Source organism: Rhodamnia argentea, chromosome 6, assembly GCF_020921035.1.
Source record: "Rhodamnia argentea isolate NSW1041297 chromosome 6, ASM2092103v1, whole genome shotgun sequence".
Lineage (NCBI taxonomy): Eukaryota > Viridiplantae > Streptophyta > Magnoliopsida > Myrtales > Myrtaceae > Rhodamnia > Rhodamnia argentea.
In genome coordinates this window covers 15,772,100-15,783,681 of record NC_063155.1, presented here as the reverse complement: position 1 = coordinate 15,783,681, position 11,582 = coordinate 15,772,100, and the positions used below count along the sequence as shown (strand labels likewise).

Sequence of the window (11,582 nt, the reverse complement as noted above, 5' to 3'; positions counted from 1 at the left end):
TTTCGCTAATGTCTGTTCTATCCTCATAGGCAACGCGTTAGACGTCTGCCTCATCTAAGACAATTAAAAAAAAATGCACCCCGAGGTCCCGCCATAGAGCAAAAAAGAAGCAAATAATACTAAAGAATCCGACATGTAAACCATAAACAACAAGTTATAAAGCGATTTAGCCATAAAAATTCAAAAAGATTGCGATGGACCTGTTGAAGTATTCATTAGAATTTGACACTTTGCTTTCGTTTACTATGCTAAATGGCAATCTTAGCCTCTCCATGTTGTGGTGCGTGCATGTATTTCCTTTCATGTTTCATGATAGATTCCCCACCGGCTATTAAACGATCTTGTTAGCTAGTGCTTGTATGGTATTCGTTGGTCTTACTTGATTGCTGTAATACAACGCACAGAAACTAACCAGGATCTTGCAAATTAAGTCAATGCAAAAAGCCCAGAAAAATAAAGAGGAACGATAAAAGACATTAGGGATTGCGTGGCTTGATCCGAATATTGGTACCTACATTTACGGGGAGAGTCGACAAAGAAAGGTTTTCAATTTTGACTTGGCGGGCATAAGAACGATGTTTAAAATGACAAATCTTCTTTGTTTATATATTCAACAAGTGTATTTAGATTTTCTTTTAAAACAAAAAATAAGAAAAAAGATAAACTTCCCGTTTGTTTCGTGAAAAATAAATGATTTGAAAAATATTTCCCTAGAAACGATCCATTTTATGGCTGAAAATAATTAGTTAATCAGAAATGTTTGCATTATCGACAACAATGTAGGCATAAATATTTTCGTGGATCGTGAAAATATTTTTCATTCATTCATTTTGTAAGCGATTCAAGGGATCGTTTTTAGGAAAATATTTTTCAAATCAATGGTTCTTTGCAAAACAAAAGGAGCCAAATATTCAATAAGCTTTCCAGAGAGAAGGCTGTTCCGCTGGTTTTCCTCTTCAAATTCCTCCTCTTATAAATTCAAACTCGCCTCTTCCTCTTATTATTCAAGCAAATAAAACGTTAAACCCTATCCTCATTCCATTTTGCCATTCACACAGTCACTCCGTCGCCGACGTTACGCACATACGCCCACCAACCTCCGTTTCTCTCGTTCCAGGAACCGGGTACGAGTCCTTCTCCTTCTTCTTGCTTTGGTCGGAATCCTTCTTGAAGCCCACGGAATTTGATCTCCTGAAAGCCTCTGTGAGCTTCCAGAGATGCGTAAACGTGTTGCTCAGAATTAGATTTTCGAACTTTCTCATTTCGTTCCAGTCGTTTGCCCTCTTCTTCGCTTCATTCAATCACCAGACCTCGAGAATCTATGTTTGATCTTTTGGGTTGGCAATTCGCGAGGCTTTGTTTTGCAACTGCTATCACTCCATGGACTAAAAGCTTTGGATCTTCATCATTCCGTGTTTTGATTTTTATTTCTTCGATCCGTAACATCTTTGCGGTAGTTTTTAGTTTTAGAAGTGGTAAAATTTTTGTAAATCGCTTTGGTTATCTTTCTGCAACGCAGTATTTTGGGACGTTCCCTCTTCGGTCAAGAATGGCGCACCACACCCATCAATGTCGTTCACCCGCTGTACACACCGCCACTCCTGATGCAGTAACGCGTGAATTCAACTGCCCGGCGATTGATCTCAACTGTCCACCTCCGGATGATCTGATGGTCGATCAGGATCTAAATCCGTCTGTCTCCGATTGCAATAGCGCTGTCTCTGCCGATCAATGTGGCAGTCCTCCGTCGCTGTTCATCGGCGGCGAGTTGATGGAACTCAGCGAGGAAGACAATATCCACCACCTTATGGGGGAGCACTTGGTCTCGAGGCTAGCTATGCTTGGGGCGAGAGTTACCTTGGTCGCAATCCTCAGGATTTGCTACTCCGATTTCTCGGCAAAAGAACGGGCCAAAGCATTTCAAGTTCACTCAGAGGCAGCACAGAAGAAAGTCGGCGACAACACCATCAACGTCGTAAAGTTTGCATGGTACGCGGCATCGAAGCCAGAGGTATTGAAGATCTTGTCCTGTGGCTTTGGCTACATTGGGAAGCCTGGGAACAATGGCTCATATGGTTGTGGAGTTTATTTTTCTCCTTTTGATCATCCTCTTGAAAGGTATCCTTTCTTTTGCCTTGTATTGCCTAAACAGTTGACGGATATTGTTTGGAAAATGGTATGATCACGAAGATATGTTAATTTAGCGTGTTAGTATATTTCCATTTCAAGTTATGACCACTTAAATCTAACACACCGAGTATATTTCGAGAGCATATGGTTTCTTGACTCATGGTAGTATGGCGTGCTTGTGATGACATAGGCCTTATTTTCTCCGTAATGCCTTGGCAATTAAATCCGCCCCTATCAATTGCATAAATAAGTAGGAGACATACTATTTGGAAAGTCGTACGATCACGAAGATTTGTTTATTTAATGAGTTAGTATATTTCTCTTCTACGTTACGGTCGGTTAAATTGATGGAACGAATTTGTTTCACGGACATGTTGTTTCGTGATTCATGTTAGTAATTTGTGCATGTGATAATATTGGTCTTAGGTAGTTTCTCTGTAATGCTTGGGCAGTGCAGTATCTGCCCCTTTCGATGAAGATGGCCTAAGGCATCTGTTGCTTTGCCGGGTCATACTGGGGAAATCGGAGATTGTCAGTCTTGGCTCGGGACGGTCTCATCTCATTTCGGAAGAGTACGACTCGGGCGTTGATGATTTGTCATTTCCGAGGAGATATATAATTCGGAGCGCTCACTTGAACATTCGCGTGTTGCCGGCGTACATTGTCAGCTTTAGAGTCTCTTGTTGCTCGAGAGGTAATAAAATTTTCTTTCTTAATCCTGTTTTTGCATTGACCATGGTTGTGTGTTTGACTTTGTCTATTCCATCAACCGTGTCTGATGATTTCTAAGATGAATATGAAATAGGGTTCTGGAAAACTCCGGAGAAGCTGGAGAATTTGACCACCCCTTGGACACCATTTCCGATTTTCTTTTGGGAACTCTCGAAGATCTTACCTCCATCTCATGTCAGTTTGATCTCCAAGTATCATAAGGACCACAAAGCAAGTGCCCCATCAACATTGTCATCACTTAGTTCCTGGCATTTAAGCTCTATCTTCCGCTTATCTGTGACTTTGAAATTATCTTAACACATTGTCATCATTTTCCAGGAGAGGAAGATTGCAAGGCATGAGCTTGTACAGAAAATAAGGCGAATAGCAGGGGATAAGTTGCTCACTCGATTCATTAAAGATATGACATCTAAGGTGTGGATTATGATTCTTTTGATAAACAGTAGTTCCAAGTATCATAAGGACCACAAAGCAAGTGCCACATCAACATCAGTTCTTGGCTTTTAAGCTTTATCTTTTACATACCTTTAATATTCGAATTGCCTTAACACATTATCATCGTTCTGCAGGCGAAGAAGATTCCAAGGCACGAGCTGATACCGAAATACAGGCAAATAACAGGGGATGGGTTGCTGATTGAAATCATTGAAAGTCTCAAAACTAAGGTGTGCATTATGATTCCTTTTATCAACAGTAGTTCGAACGCACATCTATGCCTTTGCTGTCAAGTCATGAATGGAGAGAGCTTAGGTTGCATCAAAATAATAACTTCGATAGAGAAAACTGATATCGACGCAAGGAATAAATGTAGGAAGGGCGGGTTCATTACTCATTGCTTGCTTCATATATATGCCATTACAATTCGATATGTCATCGCTCTTTGCATGCAAGTTTCTTTTTGATCAAGCGGATCTCTCCCTCCCTCCCTATGTGTGTTGGTTGTCGGTCATTGATTTAGTATCATTCTCTAGAAAACAAAACAACTGTTTAGGATAGGATACTTGCTATACACAACAGAAGTGAGCATAGTTTATTCTGTTTTACAGCAGTCTGGGGGATGAAGCGGCTGATTGTGGGACTATCGATGGACTTGAATATGAATGGGATGTGAGGGGAGTTTATAAGGTCGTTTTTCATTTTGAGGAGTTCCTGGAACACAACAATCCTGAGCAAATGGTGCGCAAGGTGTGGACGAGGAGGTCCATCTGGAATCATATATAGGAAAAAGACTCCTTTGGAATTTGTATGATCCCCTGGTCATGTGGAATGTTTGTGTTTGCTTATAATCATCAGCTGTGGTTTTTCTCTTGGTTCTGATGTCGCATGACTGTTTCCAATGGAGATGGCGACCTTTGGAATTTGCATGATAGGCTTGCCTTTTGGAATATTTGTTTGCTTATGGTCCTCAACTATAGTTTTCCCTTGGTTCGCATGTCATATGTGACTGTTTGTTTCCAATGGAGAATGGGAAATCCTAGTGACAGCAAAACTTTTCTTTATTTGATACTGGAATAGTTTCATTCGGAGAAATATTCACCTGTATCTGGTTCCTTTCTTGCTCACCGACATATTTCCCAGAATAGGAACTCCGGACAGTGAAAGGCAATTGACCACATCGTCGAGTTCGGTTCGGACTCTTTTTCTCGGTCTTTTTTTATGGCACTCATGGTGTACTTATCTCCTTTTTCTCACATGTGGGGTTCGGTTTGCTTTCTTGACTAGGCTAGAGGCTTTTGCTCTCTTTCTGAATAGAAATGGCAATGTTACTCAGGGCAATTTCCGGTCATTTTAATGTGTAAAGTACATTAGTGTTTTAGCTTGGCTTTCTGTTTAAATTGGTCAAGGGAAACCTGTGAATTTGCTATAAAAAAGACCGAGTCGGGTTTGTGAGGCCATAGTGCAACTCGTGAAGCTTAAGGTCCGGTTTTGGGACGCCAGGAAATGATTCTTGTACTGCCTTTCAGGATATACTTTCCCCCATCATTGCGAAATAGCAATTTCCTGTAGAAAAAGAAAGAATTATATAAGAAAGAATCATGTATTTACTAATTAGGAAGCACCGATCATGTTGTGTTGATAAGATGTGATAATCTTAAGTCCACTAATGCTTTGCTTGGTTAAGCACCGTCGGAGGGATAGTGGCTGTTGATTTTGGGCTGTGCACGTTGCCATAAGGACCACCCCGAGACTGGAAGGTCCATGATTGACAAGCTCGGCACCACAACTCCACCAAAATGTTAGCAACTAGGAAGTCTCGCCACACAAGATATGCTCCATGGCCGGCAGCAAATCAATGAGGACAAGCCACTCGGAATTTGATAAGGATGTGAATCGAACTCGTGGCCTCGTGGGAAAAATTAAATTACTCAACCAAAGTTATATACTTTGTTTTGCGCCGTAAGTAATATTTCCTCAGCATTTTACAGCGTGATAAACTTCACATATGAAATTAAATGAACTATCAAAATTTAGAATGTATCCACGCACAATTGAGCATTACTTAACTTGATTAAATAGGACTTTTGAAAAGTTCATTTGACTAAGTTTCTGTTTCGCGAAATATATGATGTTTTTGAAAAATATTTTCCGGAAAGTCATTTTCTATGAAAATAACAATATCTTTCGGTATTTGACTGAGACTTGACAATGAATTGAAAAACAATTTTCGGTTTTTGGTTGGAATTTCCTCACTTTGACCAGATCGTCTTATGTGGCATGGTCGGCAAATTTTTTTAATTTTTTTAAATAAAATTCCAAAATTTTTAATAATCTTTTTGTTTTTTATTGTTTATTTTTTTGATTTTTGAATTTTTTGTTCTTCTTTCTTCCTTTTCTTTCTTCTTACGTTGGTCGCCGACCATGGAAACGGCCGGCGATGGGCTATAGGCGAGATCAACCTTGCCCTAGGCCGACAAGCTTGAGCCTCGCCTTGCTAGATTTGGCAAGGCTTTTCCTCACTCGTTGTTGATGAGGCTTGAGCTCATCGGCCACGGAACAGCTCGTTCCTTGCCCGTGACCGGTTGTCTGTCGTCACCGCGGCCGTCAATCGACCGAGAAAAAAAGAAAAGAAAAGAAAAGAAAAAAGAAAATGAATGTGAAAGAGTAGAGGGAGAAAAGATGAGGGAAAATGATTTCCTCTCTTCAATTTTGAAAGTGTTTTTTCATGGTTGTAAAATATTTTCCTTGACTGTTTATTTTTTGTGAACCAAACATCGGAAATTTGGAAAAAAAATTTCCTGATAATTGTGTTTCGTGAAACAAACAAAGCCTAAGAACGGAGTTAGATATGCATTAAATAGCAGTATCCATTAATCACAATGGTCCGTCAAACCAAGCGAAGCACAATCTCTTGCTCCTAAGCCCGTCCTTTAGGTTTTGGCTTCTTCAACGCTCAAAAAACTCTTAGGGCATGTTTGTTTGGTGGACAATAGATGATCTGAAAGATATTTTTTCAAAAGTTATCTATCGTATCATTACAAAAACGTATAAACGAAACATATTTTCAATCGTCCATGAAAATATTTAAATATAAGTTGTTCCTTTTACTTTCTTTCAAAACCATACCTTACATTGTAGAAAGTTGACGTTGATTAAATGATAAGAAATAAAAAAAAAATTAAAAAAGAAAAATAATAGAGAAAATAGAAAAGCAATGAAAACTCAAAGGTAAACAAAACCCGACTCAGATTGAGCAGCCGTGGCGGCTTTGGGCTTGTACTTTGGCTTGAGCGACCATGGAAGCGAGCTTTAGATCTGGTGACCTCCATACGTGGAATCGCAAGCGGCCCAAGCAGAGAGAGAGAGAGAGAGAGAGAGAGAGAGAGAGAGAGATTTCCTAGCATGCAAGTTTGTTTTTTGATTTAGTGTCTTTCTATTGAGAACGACACAGACGTACTATTCGCAACAGAAGTGAGTATAACTTATTCCGTTCTACAGCAATTCAGAGCGTGAGGCGGCTGATTATGGGGCTACGGATGGACTTGAATATTGAATGGGATGTAAGGCCTGTTCATAAGATTGGTTTTCGTTTCGAGGAGTTTCCGGCACACTGCAGCATGAGCAAATGGTCCACAAGGTGTGCACAAAGAGATCCATCCAGAATCATAGATAGAAAAAAAGATTCCTTTGGAATTTGTATGATCCGCTGATGTTTTGGAAAATTTGTGTTTGCTTATAATCATCAGCTGTAGTTTTCTATTGGTTCCTATGTCGCATGACTGTTTCCGATGGCGATCGAGACCTTTGGAATTGTATGACTAGCTTGTCTTTTGGAATATTTGTTTGATTTTGGTTTTGCTGTGCTGGAATTTCTGTACAACAAATATTTTTTTACGGAAGTTCGTTTTTCGGCTTTTAAATGTGATAAGAGATGATACGGTGATTCGAGACAAGAGTGATCCATATAGTCAGAAAATCAACATGTAAATGATGCAAAGATTTCAATAAAATTGCACTAATGTGAACCAAGCCAGAGTTTGACTCAATGGATGGCTCAGATAGTACACTTCTAAAGAATCGATACATAAATGACTAGAAGAAATTACACAAACATAGACTAAGTCGGGGTTTGACTCAACGGAGTGGCTTAGAGAGTACACTCCCTACAAAAGAACGAACCAACGTGCTCAAACCTTGCCAGAGTTTAATTCAATGACAGTGCCTGAACATACCTTGATACTACACCGGAGTTTGACTCAATGGCAAAGCATCTACGATAAGACAAACGCTGGAGTTTGCCTTGATGACGAGAATCTAAAAGTTACATTTAAGGAAAGTAAAGTGCAGTGTAGAAAGTAAAGATAAAGGTAATTTGTTGATTTGGTCTGCCGGGAGGGAACGGGATGGGGGGTGGGGGGTTTTAATGGTGGATGTCCGGTGGTATTTATAATGGTTGAGCAAGTAACTGTCTTTCAACGGTTGTATCTTCCAGCGCATTCTTACCGATAGCTCCCCGCGTTGATTATTCTGCACGAGCTTATTTGACTAGGTCTTCAGACATTTATTTTGACTCGTGTAGTGCACCGTATAACTGCCGATAGTCTTTAATCTACTTGTAATGGTTTGCTTCTTTTCTCTCTCCGCCCCTATCAATCGTGCTCATGTTCTCTGCCTTGAATCGAGTCTTCAGGAAGTTGTTTTAGAGCTGGCATAACTATTCATAACCATTCTCCGGTCGGATGCTCGATTAACGAGTGTCCATCTATTCTAGCACGCCTTCTGAAAGTTACTTCAGATTCTTGGCCGCATTTTCTGTTATCGATGCCAATATTTACGTCTCCTGATTACTTGTAGATTTCGAATTATTGTAATCATATTTTCCTCGGATCACTAGCCTTTTGGATTTCGGTTTTGAAAGATTAAAATCAAACTTTTCCGATTCTTCTTCCTTCTGCTCTTAAACCCTAAACCCTGGTCCATATTACTTCGAGCCTTCTACTGATTCCAATGGCGTTGAGTTCACCTCAATTCTCCTCAGCAAAGATCATAGCAAATTTCGATGATCTGGAACGAGATGATTGCTCCGATAATTGTCGTTTTCATCCCTTAAACATGTTGGGTGAATAGCCTGACCGGTTGGTCCTTGGCCCTTGTTTCCTCAATCATCAACGTATTCCTACTGTTCTTCGGTATTGCCTTCCTATGAGGTGTGGAGAGCTGCTTCTCATCCAAAGAACTTCTATGGTGGATATTTGGACAACAGAACCCTCTCAATTCCGGGTTTCCATCGTTGGAGCTGGATTTCCATAACTGGTACCTTAGGCTGAAGCGTGATGGACTCACATAAACCATTTGGAAATCAAATGGCGTGGACACAGCTATGGAGGTTAGCACACTGTCTCATGATTTGAATCTTGGACTTTTGGGTGCTGCCATCAGCTTTTGGTCCCCTTCCTGACCGTTTCTTCTTTCCTTAGGGTCCCATGTCGATCACGTTGTTAGACATTCATACCATCACTGGACTCCTTCCATATGGTATTCCTATTGAAAAGGTAGGACCTCTCGAAACTCCTTTTGTTCCTGATCATATACAGAGACGGATCAACGAACCACCAATATGCGCACTTGTGTATCATATGCACAAACCTAATTGACATGTATTTTTCAACGAAGTATGAACTATTCGTTCTCGATTATAACCTTGGCCGAGGATTTCAATACGGTGTAATGATCAGATATCATTGGACATCATTTTTGTACCTTGTATATAACAAGAAGAGAGATTACATATTGTGCACACATATGCCTTTACATGTGAAGTTATGACCATCAAGTACAAAGAGAGTTCAACGAAGCATCATTATGCGCACCCGTAAACCATAACTATTCAACACACAAGACAAAACCGTGTCTTACGTCTAAGGATCATTTACATAAAACCATAACACGAACGATTAGACATTCACCATGCTAAAAGCTTCCATGTTGCTAATCATTCTATGCATACCATGTTCAGTGAACTTGTATGATACACACCTATGTTCTAACTCGGGTATCGCAATACCCAATGACTTGTGACTCGTCATTCTTCTTAAGTATCCAATGCTTAATGACGAATCTATAAATACACGGATCTCAATAAGATCATCAATATCTACTCAATGATTCATCGATTGGGAATAGTTTAAAGATTCAGTTTAACTACAAACCTATCACACATATTCTCAATGCTTTAAGAATAGGTTTAGTCATGATTGATCTTGTGGAACCATTTATATATGTTTGCATATATATATTTATGTAACTGGACAATGAATGAGTACATCTTTTCCAGAAAATAAATAATAAAATTGAAAGTATAACTGAAATTCCTGACATGTAGCTACTATATGGTTGCTTTAGGGCATGCCGCCAAAACCTTGATGCTGCTATACCAACACGTTAAGCTGAGGTCAGGTTTGTAACGAGTTGCAACGCCTTTTAGGTACGGTCGTGAGCATTGGGGTCTAGAGCCTCAGCTCGAGGGATTTGGGCCTAGTCAGGTATCGAGGCACCATCGTTGGGAACGCAGCCAAAAGCACTGGGGACTTAAAGCGCGACTTCAAGGAACTCAAAGCATCCATATGCTTAATCATATTTTGAAAATTTGATTTCTGAATTTTAAAAAAGGAAATCATTTTTCTTAATTTCAAGCTATGTCTTTTGTTGACTATGAAAAGATTTTCCGTCGACTCATTTTTCTAAGCGACTCAGATTCCTACTGGAAATTTCACCGAATTTTTTTTGGCGAAACAAATAGTGCTTTTAAAATTAACGGGACTGGGTAGCATTCTCTCTTTGCCTTTCTTTTCTTTCATGGGAAAGCTGTGCTGCTTTGCCTACCGGAGAAAACAGAAATCCCGATCCACTCTTGCAGTTTCAGACTGAACTCTAAACAGTAATAAACAGCTTGTGATTCATAAGATGTGCTAATATTAAATCCGCTAATACTTTGCTTGGTTGAGGAACATAAGAACGATAGTAATGGATGCTTCGATAGTTACCTCCGGAAGCTCACCTGATTTTTGGGGCTGTGGATTTCAACTTGACTATAACCAAAGAGATTATATTACTTCTTTTTTTTAATTGTTACAAGGGTGGGGAGTGGCATCAACGCTTGCAAACCCATTGAACGTTACCATAATGGCATATTTAGTTTAAACCATAGCTATTTCGCAATACCCGCGACTGGAAGGTTCGAGATTGACAAGCTCGTCACCACAACCCCATCAAAATGCTAGTAGCTAGGAAGTCTCGCCACACAAGATATGCCGCAGGTAATCAATAAGAACGAGCCATTCGGAATTTGCTAATGATGTGAATCGAACCCGTGACCTAGTGAAAGGATTAAATTACTCAACCAAAGTTATATACTTTGTTTTGCGCTGTAAGCAATATTACTTGAGCATTTTACAGCGGAATAAGCTGCACATATGAAATTAAATGAACTAGCAAAGTACATTTTCCCATATACATATTTCACGATCTTCATGTATTATACATCGAAAAGTGACTTCTACATTATTTGCAAAGTAGATAAATAATTGGAATTCAGATGTACCTTTTAGCAAAGTTAATTATTCGTGAAGCAATTCGAGCCTTATGATCTTTTTTATCGTTGGTGAAACAGAGGCAGTGTGTTACAGCACGTGTGGTGGAGGGAGATTTCTATTCTTTCTTTACCTGATGTGATAAACCCTATCCCATTTTCTAATTCTACTCCTCCTTTAACTAAGGTAATAAACCTTATCCCGTGCTTTAATTATTTTCCCGCTTTAGCTGATGTAATAAACCAATCTTAAATGGATGAATAATAGTTGTCCTTCCATTTTCAGTAGTATGATTTTCTGGCTCGGCGAGAAGAGAACATGTTCTTTTTCTTTTCCGGACACAATTCTTTTTCCCCCCTTTTTGACATCTTGGGAAAAATAAAATGCCATAAATATCGCTTTTCCACACAAATCAAAACACAAAGGTATAAGTGTAATATATTGTGAAAATTTTGATAAAATAAAGTGAGTTCAAGGGAATCGGTATTTACGGTTTTCTCATTGCAAATTGAAAGAGAACATTGGTGGATCCAATACTATTGAAGCTGCGGAACTCGATTTTTAGATAAGTGAAACTATATAAACCTTACTTTACAGCTCGATAAATTAAGAAATTATAGGTTGGTCATTACTCGAGAAAATTGTCCGCAAAATTACTTTAATTATTGAGCAGCTCAATATCATAAAATTATT

At 39.3% G+C, this 11,582-nt stretch overlaps 1 protein-coding gene across 1 annotated transcript; it reads left to right on the top strand.

The window, feature by feature from the left end:
* The first annotated feature begins 1,020 nt into the window (after window positions 1-1,020).
* On the top strand, window positions 1,021-4,246 carry LOC115756180 (probable inactive poly [ADP-ribose] polymerase SRO5). The gene is made up of 7 exons (XM_030695875.2): window positions 1,021-1,124; window positions 1,520-2,118; window positions 2,583-2,824; window positions 2,936-3,072; window positions 3,181-3,276; window positions 3,432-3,527; window positions 3,909-4,246. The coding sequence occupies exons 2-7, from the start codon at window positions 1,550-1,552 to the stop codon at window positions 3,921-3,923; spliced, it is 1,155 nt and encodes a 384-aa protein (XP_030551735.1). The 5' UTR covers window positions 1,021-1,124; window positions 1,520-1,549; the 3' UTR covers window positions 3,924-4,246.
* Window positions 4,247-11,582: the final 7,336 nt, after the last annotated feature.